The 26,945-nt window shown below is 38.3% G+C and overlaps 2 protein-coding genes across 2 annotated transcripts; both read right to left on the reverse strand.

Annotated features, from left to right (window-relative positions):
• Window positions 1-14,836: 14,836 nt before the first annotated feature.
• On the reverse strand, window positions 14,837-18,168 carry LOC110947121 (C-reactive protein-like). The gene is made up of 5 exons (XM_051957297.1): window positions 18,104-18,168; window positions 17,869-17,923; window positions 17,136-17,238; window positions 16,755-17,052; window positions 14,837-15,052 (listed from the first exon to the last, which is right to left on the reverse strand). The coding sequence occupies exons 2-5, from the start codon at window positions 17,921-17,923 to the stop codon at window positions 14,837-14,839; spliced, it is 672 nt and encodes a 223-aa protein (XP_051813257.1). The 5' UTR covers window positions 18,104-18,168.
• A 4,827-nt stretch (window positions 18,169-22,995) lies between these two features.
• Window positions 22,996-26,789, reverse strand: LOC110952960 (serum amyloid P-component-like). Its single transcript, XM_051957295.1, has 5 exons — window positions 26,686-26,789; window positions 26,451-26,505; window positions 25,701-25,803; window positions 24,620-24,917; window positions 22,996-24,138 (listed from the first exon to the last, which is right to left on the reverse strand). The coding sequence occupies exons 2-5, from the start codon at window positions 26,503-26,505 to the stop codon at window positions 23,923-23,925; spliced, it is 672 nt and encodes a 223-aa protein (XP_051813255.1). The 5' UTR covers window positions 26,686-26,789; the 3' UTR covers window positions 22,996-23,922.
• Between the last annotated feature and the right edge of the window lie 156 nt (window positions 26,790-26,945).

Genomic DNA, 26,945 nt, shown 5'->3' on the forward strand with positions numbered 1-26,945 from the left:
ATAGTACAAATGATTATTCTTATACAGGTCATTTTTAACCCACTTATCTAAGAGTGTAAGTTCCAATCAGTCATACATTGAAGGGTTAATTCAGTATATCAACATAGTCCTTTTTGTCCATATCTATATATTTTTTTAGTTTTAACTAGTCAGAACGACATGATGTAGATGTCTCAAGAGGAGTTATAAGTAGTTAACCTCAGCAAGTTTTTGGACTGTGGGAGGAAGCTGGAGAAGCCGGAGAAAAACAACGCATGCACAGGGAGAACATGCAAACTTCATGCAGAAAGAGCCCAGGAAGGCCGGGACACCTACCAGGGATCTTCCAGCTGCAAGGCCAGAGTGCTAACCACCAAGCAACTGTGCAGCCTGGGTTGCAGATATCCGTAATTCAAGCCTTCCTAGTCAAAAATAACTTTTCACATATCCACATCATCATTCTTTCAGGACAAACGGGCATCACTTTTACCATATCCAAAATCTGTATTTACAGATATCTTGAATTACTGCTTTGACCAGGCAAAATGACTGCACATATCTGTAGTTGTGTCAAAAGCTGAGGCAGAAGTTCTTGGAAATTTCAACCTCAAGTAATCTCAAGAATGAAGCTTTCAGTCTCCACAAACTCCTCACAGTGGCCATGATTTCTGCTAACACTGTTCACATACTTTGCTGGATAGATATCCAACATGAAGCTTCACATCAGCAGCAGCATCATGACAATATCCCGTAATAATAATGATGGCATTTAAGATGGGCATGTCCACAGCCGCATCCTAAAATCAGGATCAGGGTCAGTCACGAGAATTTCTAAACAGATCGATATTAGCATGAACCTACAGCCGATTCCTAGTTTACATATGTTGTAACGTGAAAAAGTCATGAAAACAACCATCAGGGGAGATTTGAGGAACACTGTTCTAGTTTATTCCATCTTATTTAGTATTTAACTGCTGGTCTGATGTCACTAAGCCTTACAGAAGTCTCTGTCACAGTGCTCCTTTACTAGCTAACAATGTGATCAGCTTGCCAACACTGAAATCCTCGCCTTCCTGTGAAACGATATTAAACAGTAAGAGGCTCCATCTGGTGGTGCAACCAGGTACTACAGCTTGTCAACAATACTTGAAGGTTGCATTATCTAGGAAAATGGCATCGGGTACCGGCAGACACGAAACATTAAATGACTCGCTTGAATCAGTAGCAAAAAACGTGCATAATTCTGACTAGTCAGAATGGTGATAATGTGTCATTTTATTTCTGGAAAGTCAAACTCTGCAATCAAATGTTAAAAGGGCTTGTCGTAGCAGAACGGTTAGGAGGTTAGAATGTATGACACTAATGATCCAGAGACAGAGGAGTAAAGGGAGGAAGATGGAGGAGCTGTCGCCATGACAGTCTGGTGCTATATGAGGAATATGCAGGGCCTTTTTTTTTTTTGCCCAAAGCAGAACATTTAGTCAGACACATCCTGTTATCTCGCATCTAACAGCATTATCTGCACACACAATCTGTAATCCCTCACACCCTCTGCTATTGTAAAATCCTCCCATTACCAAAGAACTGCTGTTGATTTTAGCCTGTTTCCTGCTACTGCGGTGCGTTGGGCTTTGCGTGTCTGTGCTGGTGTGCGAGATAAAATATTCGAATATCGCCCAGGGAAAGAATTAAGATGTAGCAGCATGCAGAAAATCTGTGAAAACCTGCTAACTTGCATACATCATCTTCTCTTGTGTTTACATTCACAACTAGACAGCCCTGAAAATAGAATAGCTTTATGAAAGTCCAGCCACAGAGGTTTATGTCTGGAAGAGCACAAATAAACAGAAATTGTGGGTGTATGAGGCAGACTTAATGACGAGTTCACACAAGATTCATCAGTAACATTTAAAGTGAAAAGTGTGGGATGAAACTATACAGATCTCTGCTGATTTCTGCACAAAATTAAAGTTTTTGCACAATTTCCCCTTTAAGAAAATCATCCGAAAACTGAGATGCCAGAAAATCTGTGCTTTAAGTGTGATTTTTTCCATTTTATCTCCAATGCAGATTGTAGATATATATTTTGAGGTTTGATAATGTTACAATATTGCATTAGTGCTACTTTACATATCTCAGCGTAAATCTAAAACATTTTGCTTTGATGTTTTCTCATGTCCCAACAATGGCTTCTTTCAGAGGACTTTAATGCTGTGCACACATTTAATACCCAGAAAAGGATCTTAGGATATTTTATTTTTGAACAATTATTTAACCGAAAGATGGTTTTCAGAATTCTTTACCTTTTCAGCGTTTCTGCCTTTGCTGCACTTTGAATTATGAGCGTGTCAGGTTAAAAAAAAACAGCTTTGTTGCATGGAATGAATTAAAATTTTGCTCCTCAAATAGAGATCAGAAAGCCCAGCTGTGGGAGCCTCAGGATTGCATTTAGGACTCATACTTTCAGCACAGCACGGGGCACATGCACCTCGTTCCAGGATATCAATGGAGCAAACGGCATCTCAAGCAGAAGTGTTCCTCATTGTCTGGTGGAATAGACCTTTACAATGTTCTCAAATTTTCAATCTGTCAGTGTGCTGCGGTAACAGTTGCCCTCCATTACATCAGGAAGCAGCTAGCCTACCACAAGGGGCTTTTTCTGAGTTCTCACACAGCACATAATGCTAAATTGATTCAGCAGGAATGTCAAAAGAGGGGTGTTTAAGGTGAGTAGTGTTACTGCCGCGGCTCCTGCTTTCGCAGTCTAATTTATTGTGGAGGTCTCTGGAGGTTTGCAAGTAGGCTACAGCATCAGCAGCGAGCAAATGTCAGTTTTTCAGAGAAGAGATGTAAAAAAAAAAAAATGGTGATAATAAATAACTCGTCCTCCACACTTCTTGCTAATTGCAGCCACATCTTGACAACCAGTAACCCGGTTTATCTCCACAGATTTCCACGTTTAGTTTGTGGTTTCTGTCTCGTGCCGCTGTGATGCTTTCAGGAAACATCGAGGTGAACTCTGTGCCTCTCTGGTTCATTTTACTTTAGTTTTATAATGATGATGAAATTCAGAGCAGGATTACAGGATCGTTTTTGAAGCACTGACTCATAAACTTTACAGCAGCGAGAAAACAGAAAAACAGTGCAAGAAGCCCTTATGCAGTCATGAAACCCAACATATAAACCTCTAGGTCATGTGAGGAAGAAGAAGGAGGCTGGCTTTAAATGTCTTTTTTTTTTTTTTTTACTCTCACTAGTTTGAATTTTGCAGTGACAAATCAGTCTTTGTTTAAAGAGTTTGCGGAACTCTGATTTATTATTTACATTTAACCTGTAGTCTGTTGCTGAACAGCATTGTTCAGCTGCAGAAATTATGAAGGTTTTTGGTTTTGTTTGTCAAAAATAACACTGAGCTTTCATCAGCGTTGGACCACGGCTCCATCTCATTCAGTATAATGGACTCACTAACTCACATAACTCTGTATGTCTGCTTCAGACTCTGTTGTGCACTGAACCAGCAATGTAGAAACTCTTTTCTTTGCCTTTATTAACTTAGCTGTAGCATTTGTAAGATTTTTCTGGTGCATAAGGTGGATTATTGCAGGAAGTTTTCATTTTTGCTGCTTGAATACAATATTATGTACAGCTGTGGAATTACTGCAAGAATACAGAAACAAAAAAAGAGAGAGAGAGACAGCCAGACAGGCAGCCGAATAATGAAAACACGATTTATTCTGCTCCTGTCTATAAGCGACTGCAGATACTTTAGTTGGGTTTTTAATACATCACAGGAAAGTCAGTGCTTCCTGAGCCATGAATTAAATGCAAATGAATTAATTATTATTCATTAATCAAAAACAATGATATATGTGTATTTAAATGGAGACTATTCTAAACCTGAGGATGTATTCAGTCTCACATTAGCTGAGGAAGCTATTGGATCTACAAAAAAAAAAAAAAAGGCAGAACTGCTGACTCACAAAAAAAAAACAAAAAAAAAATCACAAAAAATGTCTCCCTGTGTGAACGCTACGTTACTTGAACCCTGGCTGTTCTTACTTTTTATTGTAATATATTATATACTAGTATTTTAAAGATGTGTGATCAATTTTGATAAAAGCTTTTGTAAAAATGTAAAAACAAACATAGAAATTAATACAAATTATCATCAGTAGCTCTAATACAATACTTATTTATGTCATTTCCAGCCATAAAAAAAACCTACTGGTCAAACAAAAATGAACTATTAATCAATATTTGACATGAGTACAAATAATTTTGATCTTAACTGTTGCAAAAGTCTCTTTTTATTCCTGCAAACATATGTAATTTTATTGGGAAATTTTCTTTTGTGCTTGTTTGTTACATAAAGAATATATATATTCTGTCTTGAGGACTTGCTGCAGATATCAGCATCACCAGGAGAAAAACTTCTGATACTCACCATGAAAGTGTTCAGTTATAATTCCAGACAAAGGGTCGAGAAATACAAGGCTGCTCTGTTGACATCAGAACTTTAACTTCCCCCGGCTTGAAACAAAATCCAGTAAAAATCAGAAAGAAAAGAAAGTGCTCTCGTTTCTTTTATTCTGTGTTGGACACCATGCCATGATCCAACCTTGCAGTCTGTATCAGGATGTTGTAGCAACAATGAAACCGAATAGCGATATTTAATGCGCTCGCTGCTTCTTTGTCCTCGCTGGTGTCAGTGTCGGAACAGCAGCAGTTTCAGAAATACATATTCAGCTCGGTGCTTTTTGTTAGAAATGCAAGCTGATTAAATTCACTTCACTTAAAGCAGATGTCATGAACATTTTACACTTGCAGTAAAAGGAAAGACCTTGTGCGGTGGCTTTAGCGATAATTCATTTGTTGATTTCCTGTTAATGTTCTTCTAAAGGTCTGGAACTCTTCCTCGTTCTTGTAGCTGACAATAGTCTATTCATTATTGGTTTCAGAAATACATGCTACTTCGCTGTAAACACCATCCTTTCAACACAAAGGGTAAAGATCAGGCTTGTGTTCCAATAATTTCCTCTTTGTCTTCTGTTTTTGAAGCAGTTTTGCTCCTGAACTCCTCACATATGGACCCTTGAATTTCAGTTCTCAATGCTAGTCTGATTAATTTCTATATAAACATCAGAACAAGACACAATGGGGCTGTAGTCAGATGTTCTCGGCGGTATCATCAATGTCACCGCTTTTCAGACAGTCAAGCACATAATGGATGTGTAGAGATTCACCACAGTGGTAGGGATGAAGACTGAGGAGAAGGTTGTTGTAAAAGAGGAGTTATTTCATGTAAAATCAACCACATCTGGAAACAAAAATCCCACCTGATCCCCCTGAATCAGCTGGTTTTTGAGTATGTCGAATGAAGCAACGCAAACTTTTATATTCATACTATCAATATTTTCAGGTCCTTTAAACCCCTATAGGAGGTCACTTTTCAATTAATGTTGCTTTTTCCATAATCTTTCATAACTTCATAAGCACAGAACTTAGACACACAAATGAAAAAACATATTCTGGTGAAACCTGCGCCCAAATCAGCTTTACATCCACTCCAGGTGTCACAAGCTAAAGCCAGAATCCCATTTTTTGCTCTGCACGATTTTTTCTCGTAAGCACCTTTGAGCTTTAACATAGATTAATTTTTCTCATCTAATTACTTATCTAATCCCACTGCCTAAACTTAATGACCTAATGACCAAGGAAAAATGAAAAAAACAGGACAAATAAAGCTGAAAAATAAACATAGTGTGATACGGTAGATTTCTATTTATAGGAAATCAGGACAGGCACAAACTGTTGTGAACATTTGCAGGAACAGCCCTCCATTTGGCCTCTTCAACCTTTCTGTTTCCATTGCGATGTAGAATCCAACAGCTTCGACCGTAAAATCAACTCCGAGTGCACCAGAATGATGAAAAGTAGTAACTAGAAAAGCACTCAGAGTGCAGACCTCCGCCAAGGATAGAGAGGAAAACAGGAAACCCATGCAGTAAAGGATCATGAGCTGGAATCAAACCTGCGTCTCTGACACAGTTCTGTTTATGAATCACCTTCTTAACCAGTTGAGCTAACAGGACACCTTATTCTGATTTGTTGGATGACATACTAACCTATGATGTTTTTGTCATATTTTGGACCACATACTAAAAAAAAAAACATAGTAAAGAAACAGAATCCAGGATCCTTTCCAGATTGCCACCAAAATTAAATGAGCTCTTCCTCTTACCATAGTCGACATCCCCTCGAAATTTCATCTGAAGCTGCCCAGGCGTTTTTGAGTTATCTTGCTAACAGTCGGACACACAAACGCCGGGTGTCACATAACCTCCTTGGCGGAGGTAATTTTTGGGCTTGACTCCAGTTCTATGACCAACAGCATACTTACACAACAAACCAACAATGGTTGGTTTGTTGTGTAAGTATGTGCAGCTAATGTTACAGCATTGATAGCGATGTTCAAGAGGAGAAGATGAGACAGAAAAATGGTGCATGTTGTTCTTTTCTGAGTTTGACAAATCACACATGCACAGCAGCGTTTCTCAGAAGTACCCAGCCTGAAAGGCATATTTTTCCCTTCTCTCAAATCAACCCTGAAAGATGTCCTACATAGACGCTACTTGTGGTCAGAACAAACACAACATTTCAGGCCTTAAAATGCAAGTTTGTCTGCTCGAAAATGGCCTGTAGTCTCATGACTGACTAATTCCACCACCCCTCTAACCTCATTATGAGGACACTGTGGGTCTATACAGTGCCTGACCAACCAGTGTTAAAAAATGATGCTAAAGGGGCACCCAGTGCATCAAAAATTCATGCCAAAAGGTCCTGACCAAGCCCTGAGTTGGGAGTGAGAGCAGGAAGATGTGCTCCACTTTCTGTAGACTCTGAATGCTATCTTATGAACCATTCACACACATCCAGTTAGAGCTCTTGGTTACTGTAAAGAAAAAAGAATATTTAGGACCCATTTAACAAATTTTATGATTAGGAAATGACATGCATCAAAAAATAAATAAAGGAGGAAACAGAAATCATGAGATTAACCCTTAGAACCCAACAGCTGCACTTTGGCTGAATTGATTTGACCTTTCCAACAGTGCTAATTGCTTACATTTACATCAAATTTAATCATATCTGTGTCCATTGTTATGTTCCATCCCCCCTCTTGTCTCAGGTGATCTAAATGCACCAAGGTTGTTTACGGGGAAACTAACAAAAACTGCACAAACAAACAGAAAACAGGGTTCTGGGATCTAAAAGAGGATAGTGTGTGCTTGATGAATACCATACCCCACTAAATCTACCAGAGGTGGTAGACCAAACAAAAACTAAGACCCCTAAAAAGAAAAACATTCCCCAAAACAAAGACAAAGAAGTGCTGGGCTCTGCGCACTGACACGACACAAAGATATTTAGGTTTCCAAAAGAAGGCCGACTGATGGTGTCAAACCTTCCAGGCCACCTACCCCCAACCAACTGAGCAGTTTGGAGATCCCTCCTTATATCACCTCCCAGCTGATTGGTAACAGCCAACACGGTCTCACGGGGATTCGTGAAACTGTTACGTAAATTTTTTGTTTCGGTTTCGTGCGCACCAACACGATTTCGTCATGTTTTTCGTGCCGCTCACCACGAAATGTTTTTCGTGTTGCTCACAACGAAACCTGCTGTGGTAATCACATCTGAAAGTGGATTATACCGGCGGATTCATGACGATCTAAGCTGTCCATCGGCGTATACTGCTTGTGTGATCGCGTTTGCGGCCGCCGGCCGCCGGACATTCTTTAAATTCCTATGCAAATTGGTAAGTGTACCACCGGGTTATGGTTAGGTTATGGTTAGGTTATGGTTAGGGTTATGGTTAGGGTTATGGTTAGGGACGATGTCATGCAAAATATAGCGTTGGATTCGCCATGGTTTTACATTAAAAATATAATACACACATTCGTTTGAAATACGTTCTGGGTGGCACGAAAAGTCCGCCGTTTAAAATACATTGGTGTGCATTTCGTGGTGAGCGGCACGAAAAACATGACGAAATCGTGTTGGTGCGCACGAAACCGAAACAAAAATTTACGTAACAGTTTCACGAATCCTCGTGAGATCGGGCTGTAACAGCACACAGCCGAGCTCAATCTCACAGGCGCAGCAGATTGAGCCTGAAACTTTCCAAGTCCATGACACCATATCCACATGCATAACTCATAAACTCATCTGTCCATTGCTTTGTTCATATGATATCATATGCAGCACAGCTGGATCTCTGTATTATACTTGTAACCAGTTTTGTACAGACAGAAGTAATAACAAGACAGATCGGAATTCTGCAAAGTCATATTTTACTTCCTCACCCATTTTCACACTCCTGCTTTTTGGATGAATTAATCCCAAAATCTCTGTCATTTCATAATGTAGGGAGAAGTTCCCCTTCCGATAAAACCAGATATGTGCCAAAGAGCAATCTTCGTATGCACTTCGTATGAAAAATAAACGCAGAATAAGGGATTGAAATTGGGTAGGTCACCTGTGTGCTAGAAGGCAGCAATGATCCTAAGACTCAAGGTGAAGAGGCCATCAGGGGACCTTTGTTTTGGGGTGGAAGGATCAAACTATTTCCTGGTTTGCCATCTATGTAAGTTGGCTGCTACTATGGAGTTTCACACCGTTATTTCCTGATATTGCAGAATCCAAATATTTTCTCCTACACAAATCTGCGAATATTTTCATATGCAGCGATGGAAGATCTGGACAGCCTGGACTGCTCTGAACAAAACAAGATACAGCATGTATGACTAGACCTTACACTGACCACAATAAGAGGTGAAATGTAGTGAAATTACCCTGAAAATAGTCTAAGTTTTTTTGGGTTACATAGAGCTGAGGTATATCGAGGTCTAAGCAGTCATGAAAAAGGAGCTTGACAAAAGTATCACAAGATATCTGTCCACAATGCAAAGCATACTGTGTTTAACCCAAGAAACTGATGAATGTGATGCATGTAGCTCATCAAGATGATCAACAAGCTGGTATTAATCTAGTCTTGTTAGCTTGGTCACTCAAAGAACAACAGTAAGAGGCAGCAGTTGATCCCCAGGTTGAGTTTGAAGAACATTTTTGAACTCTTCAATTGCATAAATTGTATATTAATATGATGTCCCTCATGGCTTTACAAGACACCGACATACTAGCATTGCAGCAACACATCCAAAACATTTTATTCTGATGCTCAGTTCTCAAACAAAATATGCTGCCTTCTATCCCATGCCAGGCAAAGATTTCTGCGATGAGAAATGATTCCCCTTCTAAAACATAACTCAAATTTTTCATGGCCGTCCAACCAAAAGAAATCATCATAAACAGAGGACATCTTACTGAAAAGTGCCCTCCTTATATCTTCTTAGATCGGACAGTAAAACATAAAATTAACCTCTTTCTCAACTTCACCTAAATTACAGCAAAACATAGTCTTTCCTCCTCTAGAGTAGCATTAAACCTCCCAGTCTCTAAGGCTGATGGGAATTTTCCTGAGTGTAACTGCACACAGGGATCTCTGTCTTTTGCTTACTTCACATAAGGTTCCATGCTTGATCTATCCTTTTTAAAACAGTAAGTTTGCAGTTTTGGTTTATACCAAATATCAATGGACCATTTTTCTCTAAATCTAGAGGACATATTACTAATTTTAGTAGCCTGTTCGGAAAACAAATGATGAGTTAATCAAATGAAATAAAGATTTCAGCTCATTTGCCCAGGAGTGACAACTGGAGATGTCTCATATCTGTTTTGTGAGTCTCTGATTGGACATCTTCACAAGTCTATTCCAAAGGTGAAACATTTGGCATTTATGTCTCATGTTTGGAGGTTCCCATCCCATATTTCCACTAATGGCCAAAACTGAAGTAACTTATTATATACTAAAACACCTTAGAAATGTATTTAAAAATGTATAATTGACTTAATATGTCTAAATAATTCTGTAAATCCATGCAGCGTATAGAAACGCAACACTGGATTAATTCTGATTTGTTTATACAAACTCCTTGTTCCCCCTTCGCTGTACTTGCTTCTTTCTTGTTTCTTTACTTATTGCCTCTGAGCTGTGAGTTTCGGTCGATTACAAATCATTAACAACCGTCAGCTGTCTGATGTGTTTCTGCTCTCTTGATCAGCTGAAATGGCTCGCTGCAGCACGACATCAAGGGCCTATCCGCGCTGTCACATCCAAATATTATACCACGTCTGCAGAGAACTTCTGTGATGTGACTGTTTGGTGGAGGACGGCATCAGATCAGCCGGAGGGGTTGAACCCTGGAGAGGGATCAGACCGAGACGACTAGACGGAGCGCTCAACTCAGCGGGGAAAAAAATCCCAGAGTTGCACTGAGCTCCCAGACAGGATGAGATCAGTTGGTGGGCAAGAGAGCGAGAACGAAACAGAACAACACTCTTCAATCATGCCAGAGTCTAGTCTGAAGACCATTTACCCGTTTTTTTTTTTGTACTTTCAGCTAAGGAAAGGATTTTAGATATGATGGGAAATCTGCAATTGATTTTTTGGGGAATTTAATTTGTTAACAACAGAGAGCAGCATCTCAGTCTTTATATGGCACCATCACTCACACTGAGGAGGCACAATGTCTCATTATTTATTAATTTTCCAGTAAGTCTCTGCAGGACAGTTGCCATTTTTTTGGTCACTCGCTCAAATCATTTGCTTATGCAGAAAAAATGTCTTTATGTAACTCTGAATTGATTAAATCGTCGCTAAAGTTATCCTTTTTTAAAATGTTGACAAAACTCATAAGATGCTATTTAAATTATTAAAATAAGTACACGTAAGGCTGTAATGTCATCACACTGTGTACATCCAGCTTTTACTTTCTTTCTTTTGGCTGCACTTTCTGAATCTGAATCAGCCTTGCATCGCTCAGCAGTTTTGTGCTTGTTTCCGGAGCGACTAAAAATACATTTCATCCATCAATCTCTAAGGGTCTGTGCAAGAGCTTCAACTAAATCAGCAGCTAAATCTAAATTAAGTGCAATTTAACTAATGAAAACAAACACATTCTTCATTTAAATATAAAAAAACAGATGCACTTTTACACTGTTTGCACACTCCTCAGTGACAATAACATGGAATCTTTGAATTGCCACAAAATCTGTATCAACATTTTGTAGAGGGTCAGAATTACTTGGTTGTATGTGGTTGAATGAAGGGTGGTTGAGCCGTTAAACTGCATATATAATGGAACAACAGCTGCAGAGAAATGGCTTCACGCAAAAGTTACGCTACAAAAATTTTAGCTACTAGATGTAACTGCAGTTCTATGAGTGTAGCTCTGTTATGAGCTTCACTTCTGGTTGTGTGCGGTGGTCAGACTTGAACCTGTACTGACCACCTCTTGGTTCCCTGGTGTAATTTGAAGGAATACATCAATAAAGAAAATGAGAAGGCTGGTGACTGGTGTTCCCTGCCTTTGCCCCAAGTCAGCTGGGATAGACTTCCACCTCCTAATGAGGATTAAGTGGTGTATAGATAATGAATTGATGGCTGGATGGGGAGGTGCGTGTCCATGAGATTTCATCATTATCAATGACCCATGAGATGTCTAGATAACACAGGAGCCACATGCAATGCAATCCCTACAAACTCTGCAGGGTAAATACTGCATTGAGTTGTCGCAAAACAAGCCGTTCTTTGGGATTGTTGGGTCTTCAGTTTTTGGACCCAACACAGTGTTGTGAGTTTGTGTAATATGAATGAGCTGGTTGTGCCTTGTCTCTGAACAGTCACTAGTATAGCTAGATGGAACACCTCATTCATTGTAATCGAGTGCTTATTGAGGATATTCACAAATCAGTTAAAAATCAATGACCTCTAATCCAGGTGGGAAAATTGTTATGATTCTGCACTTGTGAAAGCAGAAACTCGAGTCAATATGCCTTCAGGTTGTCCGTCCATTTGTCTTATTCTTGTCAACGTGATATATCTGCAAAGCGTGAGGGGAATTTCTCTGAAATTGGATTGGATTTTGGAGGTCAAAGCCACTGTGACCTCACATTCATACCATTCTTGTGCAAACAATAAATAAGGAATGGCTGCATTTCCTTGTATCTGGTACACAACCTCCACTTTGACTCATGGATTTACTGGTTAGACGTTGGTAGTCAGATGTGAAGATCATTGCGAACTCACAAAATACATTTCTAGCCATAGCTCAAGTATTTAAATGTTTATTATGATAAATTGCGCTAAAATATCTAATTGGGTGAATGGATGATGTAATCATCGCTGTCTGACATGGATGGAAACCGCTCTAATTTCAGTTTAACATAATATATTGGTATTGTTAGTGATGACCAAGTTGTATAGTTGCAAGTCTTTTGCTTACAGCAATCTGCGCATGCAAAAATGGAAATCTTCTCATTTCCATTTGGCAAAAGTGAGAGTAAAAGAAAACGCTTTGATATTAGTGAGCTACAACATTTAGCAGCGTCAGTACTGCCATTAAAGGACCTGAAATAAGTATATCATACAGCTGTCAGCAGCAAATTATGTCCAATTGTGACTGTCAGAGACATAAAGAGAAAATGGCATAAAGTTAAATTGTAAAAAATGTCTTATGAAACAGTAATTGTACGGTGCAAGAGAGGACGACAGTGGACAGCAACCTGCATAAAGAGCCTCGGGCAGCTGTCAGACTAAGAGCATTTACCTGATGACTGCTGAGCTGCTGTACAGAATTTGGTCGTAAAAATCTGAAAATTTTAAAAGCATGCCTGTGTATCCACAAAACACAAGGGTGACGATGTGGTGAGCAAACTATAAATTATTTCCATTATTACAGCGTTTAAAAAGCCTTGTGATTATTATTTCAGGTGATTTTTTCCCCCCCATTTGGAGGAATCAGAGTGACTGCATGCTTGTGCAACAACATTTGCAGGACAGTAGAAGAGCTCTACTGTCTATTGTTTGACACAATAGCTGGCTTTCCCCTGCAGAACTTGGAACAGCACTCCGGTTCTATTTAGGATATAAAAAGTAGAACAATGGAATTTTGTTATGTTGACATATCATGAATTTTACACAGCTGATGGTAATATTTGAGAGAAGACATGTACCTGATGAAGTTATGGAGAGGGCAGAAAAATGGCGCCTGTTGTCTTCTCTGAGTACATTTTTCTCCTCTGAAAACAACCCTGAAAGAACTTGGACTGGAAGAAGAAAATAAGTGAAGACATACACCACTGCTGCACTTAACCTGCCTGTATAATTAGCAAAACCAAAGTCTAATTAATGTCTCTATGTTTTAATGCAAGTGACAGTCTCAAGCTGCAGCTTTTGACTTATTTTCAAAGGAATTACAAACTGTACATGGAGATTGTGGACACTGAAAATACTGCGACTAGTTAGATGTAGAGCGCTACATAGGACACGAGGAGCTGCTGGATATGCATGTGACTCAGACGTATAGGGACAACTTGCAGGGAGGTATAGGATCTAATGACTGAGCTGCAGCGAAGGGAAGAGAGGAGGATGAAGCAGCTGTTGCCATAAACGAGCCTGATACTACAAGAAAAAAATATGCAGCCGCTTTTCTTTCTTTTTTTTCCTTGCCCAAAGCAAAACATTTAGTCAGAGACATCCTGTTATCTAGCATCGAACAATATTATCTGCACATGCAATTTGCAATCCCTCACACCCTCTTGCATTATATTTTTCTCCTGTTACCAAAAAGCTGCTGTTGATGTTAGCCTATTTCCTGGGTGCTTTGGTGTGTGTGTGTTTGTTGATGTATAAATGAGATAGAGTATTCCAATATCGCCCAGGGAAGGAATTAAGATGCAGCAGAAACAAGCTAGCCTACCTTCATCATTTCCACTCATGTTTAATTTCACACATCCAGAGCACCTTGAAACCCGTAATGAGATTATGTGTGTCCAGCCATGAAGGCTTGACTCTGCATATGAATAAACAGATGAAATTGTAGGGTAAGCACACAAATTTCACGTTGAAATGCATACTCCGATGCTCAATAGCGCCAAGACAACTTTATAGTATATGCTATGCACTAATATGGTCGAAGGAACACCTGCTTTTTTTTTATACCTTCTGGCAGCTACAATTAGTTTATAAAAAATAAAAGGCTGTGTAAAAGGTCTTAACAGGTCCATAAACATGCTTTAGTGTGTATAAAGTGAAGGTATGAATTGGTTTCCGACTATAAAGACATGTAAAACTCAGCTTAGTTGTTCTTACTTGTTATCTCTTCTGAAAAAAAACACTTGTTTTGCAGAAACAAGTGAAGCTACTGCAGTAAACATATTTATTTAATCGCTTCAGAAACAAAGTGAGTGTATATATATATATATATATATATATATACACATATACACAGGAATATACAAAAAGCAATAAGCTCAGAAGAAATCAGTTTTAATGTACAGTATAAAAATAATGTGTTCAGCAAAATTACATTCAGCATCAGTCTTCTGTCGTTATCTTTCAGCTGGTTTCAAGTTTTACTCTTCATGCAAAGTTGAGCGATATAATGATTGTGTCATCAGATCGATATAAGGGAATATGTTAATGCCCACATTATTAATACGCACAATTCATGACAATAAGGTCAGAGAGACACTCATTAGTAAAATACATATATAAAAAATGCATGGTTACATCTTATAAACGAAGAAACAAAAACAACAGACAATTTGATTATTTCTATTACAGATTTTTAAAACCTTCATCTTCAGATTAATTTTGATGTAACTTTTATATTGGACATGAAGCTGTGATTTTAACCTTGCCAGACATAAAAAGTCTGATATCAAAAGTTTATCAATAAGAGCTTTGCTGATCTTCTATCAGCACTCTTCCCACAATCTGGAACTCCAGCTTGGACCAGTTCAGCACGTTGCCTGGAGTGAAGTATGGTTGGTTTGAATAGTTCAGGATCTCATCGGGGGAAATGACGTAGTCCCACATGTGGACGTCGGACATCATGCCAACAAAAGACTGTTTAATGTCAAAAGCCCCACCGTGGGAATCCTGCTCCTGAGGAGTTGCAGAAAAATATATTAGCAGCAATAATGTACAAGTTTTATCTTTTTCTGATATACAGCTAATCATAAAGTTGAAGTCTACATCACACCTGAAAGACTTTTTAAAACGAATACTGTAGCATCAAAAAATGTTAGTTACAGCAGATAATCAATATATAGACAGCTTAGCATAGCATATAGTTACATCGCTATAGTACGGCATAGAGAAAGCTAAAGCAATATACAAAATAAAACTAAACAAAACAACAAAAAATATGCCATAAAAGTAGGAATTATGCACTGGTTTGTTTCATGGTGAGCAGCAGGGCACCAGTAGAAGCTCAAAGTAGTTGTTGTTCCTCGCTAACAATCAGTCTGGCACATAAATCCCAGTTAAATAGGAAATTGATGTTTTTATACTTCAGATTTTTTTGGAACTACAGACACAATATACAGGTTAGACCAAAAATTGTTCATTTATAGTTTTTATGTTGATTTTATTAAAATTTGTTCAGTAGATGTGGTGTAACTGGAAATGGAAGTGGTCCTGATGATTTCTACCATATTACCAAGTATGTTAATACACCGCAAAGTGAGAACAGCAGATGCAGTAGTTACTTGTCAGTTACTAGTCATGGCTTAAACCAAAGACCTCATTGAGCTGCTATTAGAGTCAGTTACTTAGAAAGAGCTGCTGCTTCCAAGATGGACAGACTATAAAGCCGTTTCCAAGTGCCATTAGCCACAGTGCAAAGGAGTTCCACACTGTGAAACATGTCAAAGGGCTGCTAGAAAGACAGATGTGAGCCCTGCACTGGAAGAATGATAGAGGACAAGAAGAATCCAAGGATCAGCATAAACAGCATGAGATGAAACTCGAGATGCTTGCACACAAAGAAAGCAGAAGTATTCCTGTCCAAGAACAGCATCTCCACGGTCAAACATGGTGGTGTTAAGCCGATGGACCATGCAGTCTGGTCAAAGTAAACAGCATCATGAGAAAAGAGGAAACATTCAGATTGTGGAGGAAAACATCAGGCAGTCTGCAGAAAAACTGCTTCTTGGGCAGCATTGGAGCTTCCAACAAGACAATGGTATGAAACATGGAGCCAAACTGGTGAAGAAATGGTGAAAGGAAAAGAATAAGAAGATTTTGGAGCAGCCCAGCCAGAGTCCAGACCTGAAACAATCCAGAATCTATGGAGGAGCTGAAGAGCAGAGTGATGGAGAGGAAGCCTTAAAGGTCAAAGAGCTGGAGATGGACAGTTGGAGGAAATGGTAAAATTCTGTAGTTAGAAATAAAGACTTAGTCATTTATTAATAATAACTGTGAGGATGGACTTTCAGCCCAAACAACTCAATTTCCATTCCATCTAACAACATAACTGATGAGCAGCAGCTTCCTTCTTTGTCCAGCTGAGCATTTATGTTTCTGTCTTGTAGAAGTGATGAATCTTACCATTACGTATCACTTGGTTATTTACAGCAAGTAGAAGCCCAGTGGTCTAATAAAAGTTCTGTATACATCTAATTTTGGTTTGTACATGAATAGTTTGGAGTTTTACCCAACAAAATGAGCTTTAGATGAGCTAGTTGGTTTTATTTTTGGCAGAGCCAAGTTTACTGCCTGCCCATCTCTTTCTGCTACGCTAAGCTAACAGGCTGTTAATATTAATGTTATCTTATCCTGTAAGTGTGGTGCTTCACAACTGTACCTGTCCTAAAACAATTATGACTGGTCCGTTGATGTTGGATCCAGAGCTGACGAATTTCCGACTTGAGGGTTTTCCATCTAACCAAAGTTGCATCACTCCAGAAACAGCGTTCCACGTAGAACAAACAGAGTGCCACGTGTTCAGCTTGTAATCCTGCCCAAAAACTGACGTATATTGGCCCCTGGCCCATAGATTATACACATCACTTGGAGCCCTCTTGAATATCAGGAAGTCATTGTCAGCAGAGGGTGTCGCCAATGAGAAAAGTGAGTGATCTCTTTTAAGGTCTGTGAAGGACCTGTAGGTGCAAACACATCATCATTCATGACTATTTTGAACACAGTAGGTTTTGTTTGAGTCATTTTAATTATCCAGCAGTACCTGAGACAGACGGTTACAGCCCCAAGATTTTGTCTAGATGTAGTCAGCCTCACATGAGCTGTGTTGGTTTCTTGTGGGAAGGTGAACATTTTATTTGACAGATCTTTTTTAGAAAAATGGAGAAACAAATAATTAATACAGATAGCATGTGGACATGTGTACTGCAGGAACAAGACCAGCTTAATAATTTTGGTGTAATAGTTCTGGTAATTGTATCAGCTGAACATTGTGCTGTTTTTACTTTCAGGTTTTAAATATCAAGTATTGAAAAATCTCTCTTTATATTTTTTGTAGAATTAAATACTTTCTTTGAAGCTACAACATGAAGAAAAACATAAACAAACCAAAAATTGACAAAATAATTTCATTTTTTAAGTAGGAAATAAAGTTTTCCATGATTATGGCACACAGCACATAAAAATGCTTTCAAATAACATAGAAGCATTGATTGGAATAACAATTTGTTTACATATAATACATTTAAAAACTTGTATTGTTGCTACCATTCATCAAGTAGCAATTAAAAATAAGCGTGACTGTAGAAGAAAAGCTGATTTTCTGTGCAGTTTGTTGGTTGAACATCATTTCATTCAAAGATCAGAAAGACTGAAGCAAATTATTGTTTTTGTTGAGGACAAATATACGCTTTAAAATGAAGGGGTAGGTTACATATGAAGTAGATTAAAACAATTACCCAAAAAGAACAAGCATTATGGTGATTATTTGTTTTTACCTTGAGGAACGGCAGCACATGATGCCAGCATCACCAGCAGAAGCAACAGCACCATCTGATACAGCCACAAACACACACCACACAAAACAAATACAGTAGTGTTGTTAATACTTTCACTGTCGGACAACAAATGAATTCACTCAAGGTAGCCTGCTACAACAAACAACACAGGTAGAAAAGGCTGCAGTCACTTTAACTTCCTCTACTTTGCAAAGTACAATGTATCATATCTTACCTTGAAAAGTATGTCAGGATGTTGTGTTGGAGCAGTGGAGGACTGTGAGTTTATATTGTGGCTGGTGTTGTAAAAGGCTGGTTCTGATTGGCTCAGTGTATCCGTCCTTTCCATGTAATTGCATGTTGTTTTATGTTTTAGGTTGCTGTGAAATGCAGTTGAACATTTACAGGAATCCTCTCTCTGAGAACAAGGAGGTTACTGGACATTATTCTTCACTGTATTCTCATTTTTAAGGCAATATAATTTCCTAAACCTCTATGGGAACAGGACAACCATGACTTGAACTCAGAAATGCCTTCTGTGCAGTACAACACAGTTAGAATGTCATAAATCCTGAAAGAAGACAAAAACAAATGAACTTCAATGATCTTTTTTTTAAATTATTTTTTAAATGTGATAAACCTGGAATCAACATGTTCAACATTTTTCCAAGTGCATACAGATGTTAATACTGGAAGAAAACCTGGGATTTACATACTGTAGATGTTCCATCCATCCATTCTCTACACACCGCTTTATCCGACTGTAGATGTTTAACTTTTAAAATGTTTACAAAATCTGCAAATTCTCCTTTTTAACAGTAGTCTGCACATGAACTCTTGAAAGATGTTTCACCATGCTGAATGTATTTCCAAACAAGTCACAATGCTTTACATGCTTGTCTGTACAATATTTTTGAGCAATGCTGCTTTTATTTGATTGAACCAGTCTGTTTTATTTTGTGCTCAGTCTTAGTCATTTTTTTCCTACTTTTGTTTCATCTTTGGTCACCATTGGTCACAGCTTAGTTATTCATGGCTTCTAGCTGTCCTGATTAGTTTAGAGTTTTTTTTGGTTTGTTTTTTTACAGAATCTGTTTAGTGCAAATGGTTGAATTATGGGATGTTGATGAAATATTACAATTTTAAACCTAGATGTGATTAATCTTGCCTATTTCCCTTTTTTCTTTTTTACTAAGCTATGTGATGTTAGCATAATCATTTAGAATAACTCAAATATGTTACACAGGATTATCAAAAAAGACATTCATGGGTAGTAGTGTTACTTCTATAACTGATATCATGCACACTAATTAGTTTATTGAGAAACTCCCTGTAGGGAAAATGTTCTGTGGACTGGTGTCTTCTCATGAGATTCGTGCTTCCAAAAAGCTCTGGACTTTTGGAGCTTCAGTAAGGGAATTTATGCGCCATTAAACATGCACCACAAACACTGGTCTTAAAGACCCCAGCTCTGGTTCTTGTCATGATGAAATGTGGACACGTGAGAGACCAGTAGCGGTGCTGATTGAAAGACTGAAGACTGACTTGCACTTTGCTGTAGTTGATGAAGTGTTTATTGATATTCTGGCATATGGTGGGCGTACAAACACTGAGCATGGGTCTGTGAAGGTAAGCTGACCAAGAACATTTGCAGAGTCCACATTTTTTAGGGATGGTCAGAGATTAGGGAGGGGGGCCGTATGTAAATACAAAGGTGAATAGTGGTAAATTTGCGTATGGTTGCTCATCAGTAACAGAGGGTAATACAACAAAGAATGAAAGGTAACTGAATCAAGGGGTCAGTTTAGGCAGCAAGAGGTAAGCAAATAGCAAAGGTGGAACAACAAACGGTAAGAGGGGGTCTGACAGACAGCAACAATTAACAAAAGATGAAAGGATTATGGATAACCATGGGAAATGGAATGAAAGAGTGACACGTGACACAAGAAGGTATCTCTAGCAAAAGGTGTGCCGTTTTCTTCAGAACTCCACGTGCGAGTGATTTGTTATCAGAGAGGTTGTTTGTTTCTGCCTCTGCCCCTTGGACTTGTTTAGTTACCTAGAATGATTCATTTCTTGCTAAACACGTGGCTGCAAATTGGTCAAGTAGCTGTCTTCAAAAAACATATAGGATGCTAGGTTTTCTGTTCATTCTATTAGATAAAAAAAAACAAAAATCAACACAGATATGGTTTTGCATATCAGTCCTTCTCATTATGAACAGTGGATCCAAGGAGAAATGACTAATGTTATTGTCTGAAAGACTGACCACGTCTGTCAGAAAAGAATAACTTGCAGCAGCAATCGGAAGTCCATGTGGGAATGAGTTTGATCCATTATCAAAGAACCAGAAAGAGTGATGAAACAAGGAGAAACTTAAACCCTGTGCCAATATTCAAATTAGAGGTGGGACTGCAAGGCTTCAGTGTCTAAAAAATAACAGGCCATGATCTGGTTAAAATATATTTACCGTATAAATAAAGTAAAAAATTAGCTGCTCAGTGGTTGGACAATCCAACAACTGATGATTGCTGATAAATGAGTTGAAATCAAAAAGTTCTGGTGCATGTTCACAGAGCGCAGAATGATTATTGCTTGCAACAAGTACAAGTTCTAACTGTCACATATCAGGAGATCATGGGACACCCTACTAAGAACATCTCCATGAGCCTCAAACTGAAACAGAAAGAAACAAGAGCTAACCTCCATGTGGGGGATCAGATCATCACTGGTGGCATGAGGTGGCTTTGCAGCTGCCACCGACAGAAGAAACAGCAGTTTTTGCAACAAAAGAGCTGCAATTTCTGAAACCATGCAAATATTAACAATATTAATTCTGATTTTTTTTTTAAATATAGAGTGCTTCTCAAAAACCTGATCAAAAAGTGCATTACGAGGCCACAAAATAAACCAGGCAAGTCATAAAATCACTGGTCTATAAAAACAACACAGTGTTAAGGAAGCAGGAAATTATTAACTGGAAAAAGAGACAGGTAAAATGAAAGAGTACTCCAATAAAACCATAATGCTTGTTTTTTATTGGCCTAGCTGACCTGATTAGCCCCTGCTAACTAAGCAAACTATGACCCTGCAACACCTAAAAGACCTTTGATGGAGGATCCTAAAGGGCATCCTGGTGCAAGATACTAAAAGGTCAGACATATAAATCTTAAATCTTGGCTATAAATCTTAAAATTTGTCCTAAAACATGACATATTCTTGTCAAAATAAATATCACATTTTAGCAATGGAAGAGGTGCAGTTTCCCAAACCAGATCGAGCACCTCCAATCAGGAGCAACATGAGTGCTCTTCTTGTTTTCTTCAGCATTCATATGGTTGTGCTCCATGATTTCATCCACCAGGGAGCCACAGTCAACACAGAGTGCTACTGTAACACTCTGAGGTGTCCAAGAGGGAACATTTGGCACAAATTGCAAACTGTGGAGCATTTGGGTGATCCACTGGACTGTGCACAGCTATTTTTGGCCACAATAATAGAATCATTCCTCATCACCTGCCCTGCTCGCCACATTTGTTTCCCTGTGACTTCTTCCTCTGCCCCAAGGTGAAATTTAAGCTAAAATTTCCCCATTTTGACACAGTTCAGAAGATTCAGATGGTGCTTGAACATGTTTAAATAATGAAACTTCCAGGGAGCATTACAAATTGTTGCAGGAGCACTGGGAGCAGAGTATCGCTGCACAAGGAGACTACTTGTACGGGGATGATGGCCAAATTAATATCAGATACAGTTTCTGAACTTGTTGATCATGCCTAATATTTACACTGGGTGTCTATTTGCAACACTACTTAAAAACAAAATGTTGTTTGGCCTTCCCTCTCAAAATGCCATAAACAAATGGTAAATGTCATGAACACCACAGCACGATTTTGCCCAAAAGTAACACATTTAAGTTAACTCTGATAATTTCACTCTTCATTTCGGTTATTATAAGCATTTAAGGCTTCCGTTTACCTTCCTGGAGCCCCAACTGTGTCAGGAAGACTGCCGGTTTTCAATTATGCCTCTTTGCTTTTGCCTGGCTAGTAGCTGCTAATTAGCCTCTACTGTTTGAATCAACTGTGCAGCGATGAGATTTTAACACTACATTTCTTTTTCTGTGGCAGTGAACACAACATCTGGCAGCCTGTTGTGCTGAACTTTGGATCTATCAAGGCACTTAATAAGTAATGACAGCAACTGCATCACCTCTGTCTTCAAATACCAACCAGCAATGGTGCAATGACGGTGGAAATCCAAAGAAAAACGTGCTTTGGACAAATCCAGATCAATGGATAGAGCGATAATTCTCAGTGCGACAAATTAAGAAACAGTGTCATTGGCCATAATTAAGTGCACATAGACTGCCAACTGACAATAAATGAAGAAGTCAATCTCTCTGTCAATGGGAGTCTCTCAGGAGGTTTTAATTGTAATATTTTGGCAATAAATTTACATTCGTTTTATTCTAAAACTACTTTACTGCCAAAAATATAAATTATATGCAACAGCTACCTAAAAGAACCATTTTTTTCTGCATTAAATTAGAGGTATATTTTTCTTTTGAAATCTTAATAAAGAAATATGAGCCATTTCATTGTTTCTTTGCTGTGGTGCCAGTCGGCGTCCTTATTTTGGAACCTGCACATCTGCTCTCTACATTATATATGCATGCCCTTTAAGCTGTTCTTCTCTGTCAGCAGCACAACTGGAAGCAAAAATCAGCTGCGGAATTTGAAATCAAGACTCTCCAATTTAACCGACCAACATGCATTTGTTGATGAATGGATCCTTAAATAGAAAATATACGTATACGTCAGACTCAAATGTTAAATGATGCTACTGTTTTTCCAAAGTTTTCTTCTCCCTCCCTTCTTCCTCTTAAAGTTGGATTAAATCACCTGACACCTAATTTGATTCATTTACCAAGAGAACAAAAACATGAAAGGTGTACATAATCTTAATTTTTATTTCTATCTTTACTGCAGGTTTGTATTTCCTGTCTTGTTTCTACTCTGTTTCATTCATATCCAGCTGCTGTAACATGTGAATTTCCCCAGTGAGGGATCAATAAAGTATATCTTATCTTAAATTATTAAAAGAAATATTTATAATATTGCATCGTACTTGCCATTTATTCTCTTTATTGTATTGCAACAAGACTTTAGTACAACTTGATCGTATAAATGAAGCATTGTGCTCCAATTTACTTCACAGTTACACTATAACATTGAGTAACTGAGTCTTTGATGCTCCATTCTTTCTGTTCTTAAACATTTTTATTTAGAATTATGCTCAACTGTTTGTTCAAAATACATTGCAAAACATTTTATGGCTGGTCTGGCTTATAAGCATTGTATGTCTTGGAAAAGTACTTTGCTCAAGTTGAATCTAACAGATCATCTTGACACCTTATTTTTTAAAGTATTTTTGAGAGAAGGTCAAATCTGTCTGTCCGTCCGTACTACCATTAAAAAGTTTGGGGTCACTCAGAAATGCCGTTATTGAAAGAAAAACAGGTTTTTCAATGAAGATAACATTGAATCAATCCGACATACAGTCTAGACATTGTTCATGTGGTAAATGATAATTCTAGCTGGAAACAGCCAATTTTTAAGGAAATATCTCCATAGGGGTACAGAGGAGCATTTCCAGCAACCATCACTCCTGTGTTCTAATGCTACATTGTGTTAGCTAATGGTGTTGAAGGCTAACTGATGATTAGAAAACCCTTGTGCAATTACGTTAGAACATAAAAAAATATGTGAGTTTACATGGAAAATATGAAATTGTCTGGGTGACCCCAAACTTTTGAACGGTTGTGTATAAGGGAATAAATGAACGCCCACATTATTGATGCACACAATTCATGATAATAAGGTCAGAGAGACATTCATTAATAAAGCATACAAAACACAGTTAAATCTTTTAAGCAAAAAAACAACATTGACAATTTGACTATTTCTATTACAGATTTTAAAACCTTCTTCTTCAGATTAATTTGGATTTAACCTTTATATTGGACATGAAAGGTCTGGTATCAAAAGTTTACTAATGAGTGTTTTGCTGATCTTCTAGCAGCACTTTTCCTAAAATCTGAAACTCCAGCGCCGACCAGTTCAGCACGTTGCCCGAAGTGAAGGTCTGTCGTTTTGAATACTTCAGGATCTCATCAGGGGAAATGACGTAGTCCCACATGTGGACGTCGGACATCATGCCAACAAAAGACTTATCAGATTTAAAATCCCCACCATAGATACCCTGTTCCTGAGAAGTAGCAGAAAATTGAGTCAGCAGCTTTAATGTACATGGTTCCATCTTTTTCTGATAAACAGCTAATCACAAAGTTGCAGTCTACAGCACATCTGGAAGACTTGTGAAAGGAATGCTATGACATTTTAACATTCACAGACGATAACCAGTGCAGGGATAGTACAGCATAGAGAAAGCCAATACAAAATAATCCAACCAAAAAACAAAACAAAAGAATAAAAATATGCCATTTTACTAGAAGCTATGCACTGGAATATTTCATGGTGAGCAGCAAGACACCAGTAGAGACTCAAATAAGTTGTTGTCATTAGCTGAGAATCAGTCTGGGGGGCTTGATTCATAAAATGAGCTTTAGATGTGCTGGTTGGCAGTCAGAGCCAAGTTTACTGTCTGCCCGTCTCTTTCTGCTAAGCTAAGCTAACAGGCTGTTAATTTTAATGTCTTATCCTGTAAGCGTGGTGTTTCACAACTGTACCTGTCCTACAACAATTAGAATGGGTCCGCTGATGTTGGATCCAGAGCTGGCGAATTTCCGACTTGAAGGTTTTCCATCTAACCAAAGTTGCATCACTCCAGAAACAGCGTCCCACGTAGAACAGACAGACTGCCACGTGTTCAGCTTGTAATCCTGCCCAAAAAAAACTGCAATGCTGTTCTTGGCAAAAAGCAGATACTCATCACTTGCAGCCCCCTTGAATATCGTGAAGTCATTGTCAGCAGAGGGTGTCGCCAATGAGAACAGTGAGTGACTTCTTTTAAGGTCTGTGAAGGACCTGTAGGTGCAAACACATCATCATTCATGACTATTTTGAGTACAGTAGGTTTTTATTTACAGATTTTCTCAGTCGCTTTGGTACATTTCTCGGATCATCCTCGACATTTGCAGAACAGTAATGGCATTTCTCAACGCAATTCATACAAATCACAAAACACCATGGATTACCTGCAATAGCCAGTCTCTTGCTCAAAATCCTTAGTTCATTTCTCAAAAGTAAATATCTGTGTCAATGAACATGTCAGTGCCATCAGAATGACAAGTCCTGGTGTCACTGTGTGGATAAGACAGTCAGATTGTTTAGTCATGTTGTCATTCTAACAGTGACCTCTGGACAGATGCTCTGATCTAAACTATGGCTAAAGTTTTGATGACACTTATTGTAAATTGTAAGTTTTGATGACACTTACTGTAAATTGTAAGTTCCACCTTAGTGTATGTGGGAGACTGGACAAGATTCACATTTACACTTTTACTGTTGTAATTTGTTGACAGACTACCTCATTGCGATACAGAAAGGAAAACAGCGCTGCATAGCACAAAGAAATAAACAAGAGTAGAAATGTGAACATAGGAAAATCTTATTAGGGAATACTGTACATGCAGTGCTGTAGGAATTAGAGTGCAGTCTTCCTCCACCTCCTGATGTTCTTGTCTGTTGGGCCACAAATTCTCATCCACATCACAAATATCTATTCTTGCGTCTTTGAGCGATTTCAGACAACCCGAACCCTTCACACAGTGACTGAGAAAAACTAATTCATTTGGAAATAAACAGTACCTGAGACAGACGGTTACAGCCCCGAGATTTTGTCTAGATGTAGTCAGCCTCACATGAGCTGTGTTGGTTTGTCGTGGGAAGGTGAACATTTTAGTTGACAGATCTTTAAAAGAAATGGAGAAACAAATACTTAATATGATTCAAAAAGGATAACGTGTGGACATGTGTGCTGCAGCAACAAGAGCGGCTTAATAATTTTGGTGGAATAGTTCTGGTCATTGCATCAACTGAACATTGTGCGGTTTTTACTTTCAAGTTTTAAATATCAGGTGTTTAAATATACAACTGCAGTTCAAAATTTGAAAAAACAAAACTTTTTTGTTGTCGAATTAAAAATTTTCATTGGAGCTACAACATGAACAAAAACAAGAAAAAGACAAACTGGCAAAGCAACTTCATTTTTTAAATGGGAAAATGGTTTTCATCATTATGGCACATAGCGTGTAAAAATGCTTTTAAATAACATAGAAACACTAACTGGAATAACAATTTGTTTATGTGTAATCAATTTTAAAACTTGTATTTTCGCTAACATTCATCAAGTTGCAATTAAAACTAAGCGTGACTGTAGAAGAAAAGTGTAATCTGTTGGTTGAATATCATTTCATTCAAATTTCATAAAGAATAAAGCAAACTATTGTTTTTGTTGAGCTCAAACAATCTTTCCAAGTACACTGTGTATTATATATGAAATAGGGGGAACAGAATTACCCAAAAAGAACAAGCATTGTGCTAATTAGTTGGTTTTACCTTGAGGAACGGCAGCACATGATGCCAGCATCACCAGCAGAAGCAACAGCACCATCTAATACAGCCACAAACACACACCACACAAAACAAATACAGTAGTGTTGTTAATACTTTCACTGTCGGACAACAAATGAATTCACTCAAGGCAGCCTGCTACAACAAACAACACAGGTAGAAAAGGCTGCAGTCACTTTAACTTCCTCTACTTTGCAAAGTACAATGTATCATATCTTACCTTGAAAAGTGTGTCAGGATGTTGTGTTGGAGCAGTGGAGGACTGTGAGTTTATATTGTGGCTGGTGTTGTATGAGGTTGTTCTTTATTGACTCAGTGTGTTCTTTCTGTTCATGTATGGAAGCAACCAGGCAATTAATAATTAACTTTTTCAGAGTGCTTTTCAAAACCCAGATTACAAAATGCTTTACAAGGAGACAAAATAAATCAGAAAAATCAGTGTTACAACACAGTACTAACCCTTAGATGCTGGACTGAAAA

Source organism: Acanthochromis polyacanthus, chromosome 12 (assembly GCF_021347895.1).
Source record: "Acanthochromis polyacanthus isolate Apoly-LR-REF ecotype Palm Island chromosome 12, KAUST_Apoly_ChrSc, whole genome shotgun sequence".
Classification (NCBI taxonomy): Eukaryota; Metazoa; Chordata; class Actinopteri; family Pomacentridae; genus Acanthochromis; species Acanthochromis polyacanthus.